The sequence below is a fragment of the Cynara cardunculus genome (genome assembly GCF_001531365.2).
Source record: "Cynara cardunculus var. scolymus isolate 2C chromosome LG 9, CcrdV1, whole genome shotgun sequence".
In the NCBI taxonomy this organism is placed as follows: domain Eukaryota; kingdom Viridiplantae; phylum Streptophyta; class Magnoliopsida; order Asterales; family Asteraceae; genus Cynara; species Cynara cardunculus.
The window spans coordinates 4,680,457-4,683,150 of NC_037536.1; the positions used below are offsets into that span (position 1 = coordinate 4,680,457).

At 30.1% G+C, this 2,694-nt stretch overlaps 1 protein-coding gene across 1 annotated transcript; it reads left to right on the forward strand.

Annotated features, from left to right (window-relative positions):
• Positions 1 to 592: 592 nt before the first annotated feature.
• Positions 593 to 2,028, forward strand: LOC112518674 (probable WRKY transcription factor 70). The gene is made up of 3 exons (XM_025126451.1): positions 593 to 922; positions 1,051 to 1,155; positions 1,454 to 2,028. Exons 1-3 carry the CDS (start codon positions 747 to 749, stop codon positions 1,956 to 1,958), a joined length of 786 nt encoding a protein of 261 aa, XP_024982219.1. The 5' UTR covers positions 593 to 746; the 3' UTR covers positions 1,959 to 2,028.
• The last annotated feature ends 666 nt before the right edge of the window (positions 2,029 to 2,694 follow it).

Genomic DNA, 2,694 nt, shown 5'->3' on the forward strand with positions numbered 1-2,694 from the left:
GGAATCTTATGGAGTTCGTCTCAGGGACCAAAAACCAAGTACTTTTATATACCACGACCGTATTACCACGAGGGTTTTTTGATAATAAAAAAAATTAGGCACCTATACCAAGAAAAACAATAAATCATAGAAACCAAAACGAAAATTTACTCATAATTTTGTTTTGGAAAAAAAGATAAAACATAGATTATTTAAAACAACCTAGAAATCCAAAATATGGTTTTCTCGGATGGAATATAAATTTACTCTATTACCCTTTTGTCCTGATACACAATCAACGGAAATGGTTCCTTAAAAAATTCATTCTAAAGGTTCTTATGGTAATTCCCACTTCCTCAACGATACAACTGAAGTTATGCATACGTCATATTATGACGTTGATGAAACGTCATTTATATTTTATCCACTCGCTCCTTAGCGCGTGTGTTTTACGTCCCTCTTTTTGTAGATCGACAACCGTAGGCTATCGAGTGGACGTGGCACTCACTCTCCCATAATTTTGTATATTTCTATGCAACAACTTGTCTTTTTAAATTTATTTTTAATATATAATTATATATATATATATATATATATTCTTGGATTATATGTTATTATTGAGAGGTGTGTTACGAGGTTGTAGCTTATATCTCGTACCCACAAAGCTCATCCAAAGTTTGACATTTGTTCACCAAGATTCGAGATTAATCTTAACGAACTGAGTTTGATCTTTAATCTGTTAATAGTGTAATCTGATAGATCTTGCGATGTTTGATAACACCTTTTCAGTCTTGAGTTTCTCTAGCATCAACGAGATTTCATATAATCACACTGGTGATATACAATCATCGAGCAATTTGGGTGGCCAAAAGTCGGAAGATTTCAACAAGAATATTAAGATTGAACCTCAGGTAGAAGCTAAAAGAAGATGTTGTAAAAGAAGGTATGCTTCTATATCACAATGATTTACTTCGAGTGTTGTCTTTTCATTGGCATATTCTCCTACATTCGGACTCGATATATATGTAGTTTACAACAGCTAATCATCATATACTGTTCGGCCAAAAACAGAAAAATCCCATGGACATCAACTAAAGTAACTTCTACCTTGGTTGATGACGGATATGCTTGGAGAAAATACGGACAAAAAGCAATCCACCACACAAACCATCAAAGGTAATTAATTTGGGTATTTTACTACATATATATATACATATACATATATATATATATATATATATAAAAGCTATTTAAACTTATAAACAATGCGTTTTTCAAATTATTGCACAGATTCCAAGTTCAGTCAAATTCGCCAGCTAAGTTCAATAAGACAAATGAATTCAACCTAATAAAATATTTGTTTTACTGATTAGATTAACTTTATTAATTATTTTTTATACAGCTAAATGTAGTTGTACCACTGTATGGTTTTCTTTTATATTTTTTTTCTAATATTAAAATTATTACACCATAGGAGCTATTATAGGTGCACTTACAAGTTTGACCAAGGATGTGAAGCAACTAAACAAGTTCAAAAGACCGATGATGAACCATCAAAGTATAAAATAACCTACAACGGATACCACACATGCAAAAATCATCTGAGAGGCCCAGAGATGATTTTTGATTCATCAAATCTCGAGGATTCATCAATCATTCTTAGCTTTGAAACAAAGGGGCTCATAGACGAGAAACAAGTTGACTCATATTTCCCATCGATGAAACACGATCAACCAAAGGAAGCATTATTTCCTCTAGAATCCACATACAGTCAATCTGTGTTGTTACAAGATGGGATTAGAGCAGAAGTATTCGAGCCCGTGTCAGTGGAGTTGTTAGAGTATGAACATCAAGAAATGATTTCATTAGAGACTTATTTAGCTGGCAACGATGGTTATGAGATAGACAACTTAACTCTATTTGATTTTAGTGATAACTTGTTGAATAATGCTCAAGACGAGCTTGCGTGTTGTAATTAATTATTCCTAAATGTTCCAAACATAAATTATTACGATTGTTTTAATCATTGAGACGTGGTCACACTCTTTCATCGTGATGTTCCCTCTTTATTCTATAACACCGATCACTGGCGTGGATCCAAATCAATACCATATTGTTTGCAACTTTATATATCCATGCAAAAACATCAAAACCACTATAAGAATATTCGAATAGGTAACTGTCATAAACTGTAATATACATGCATATATTTCTAATTAACTAGAAGGGTACTCGCACAATGCATCGAGATATATCTTGATTTAAATGTTTCATTTTTTTGTCTCAGTTAATGTTATAATACGGTTTTATGTGGTTTTGAGAAAACAATAATATTTCTATTTTTGAATAAAATATAAATATGAAGATATCATAAAAATTTGAAAAAAAATATTGATATTAGTACGAAACTAACTATTTAAAATTTCTCATTTTTTATGTATTTCTTTAATTCACTTTTCTTTAGTTTAATAATATAATCTTATATAAAGATAATAATCAAGTATTTTGTTAAAACTCGATGATTATTCTAATTATATTTTAGATTTTTTTATATTTGAAATAAGATGTTTATCATTTATTTGATTATATTTATCTGCAGTTAGTTACACGAATTCAAACATAAATCTTTAATAAGTTATACTTACGCACAATTTACTTGTAATCTTGAATTTTAAGTAATATGCATCAATGAATATTTCATGCATAAAAACAGTT

Coding starts and splice junctions, on each gene's coding strand:
- LOC112518674 (XM_025126451.1), top strand. CDS start 747: ATGTTTGATAACACCTTTTCAGTCTTGAGTTTCTCTAGCATCAACGAG. Junction 923..1,050: donor AGAAGATGTTGTAAAAGAAG/GTATGCTTCTAT, acceptor GGCCAAAAACAG/AAAAATCCCATGGACATCAA. Junction 1,156..1,453: donor CACCACACAAACCATCAAAG/GTAATTAATTTG, acceptor ATTACACCATAG/GAGCTATTATAGGTGCACTT.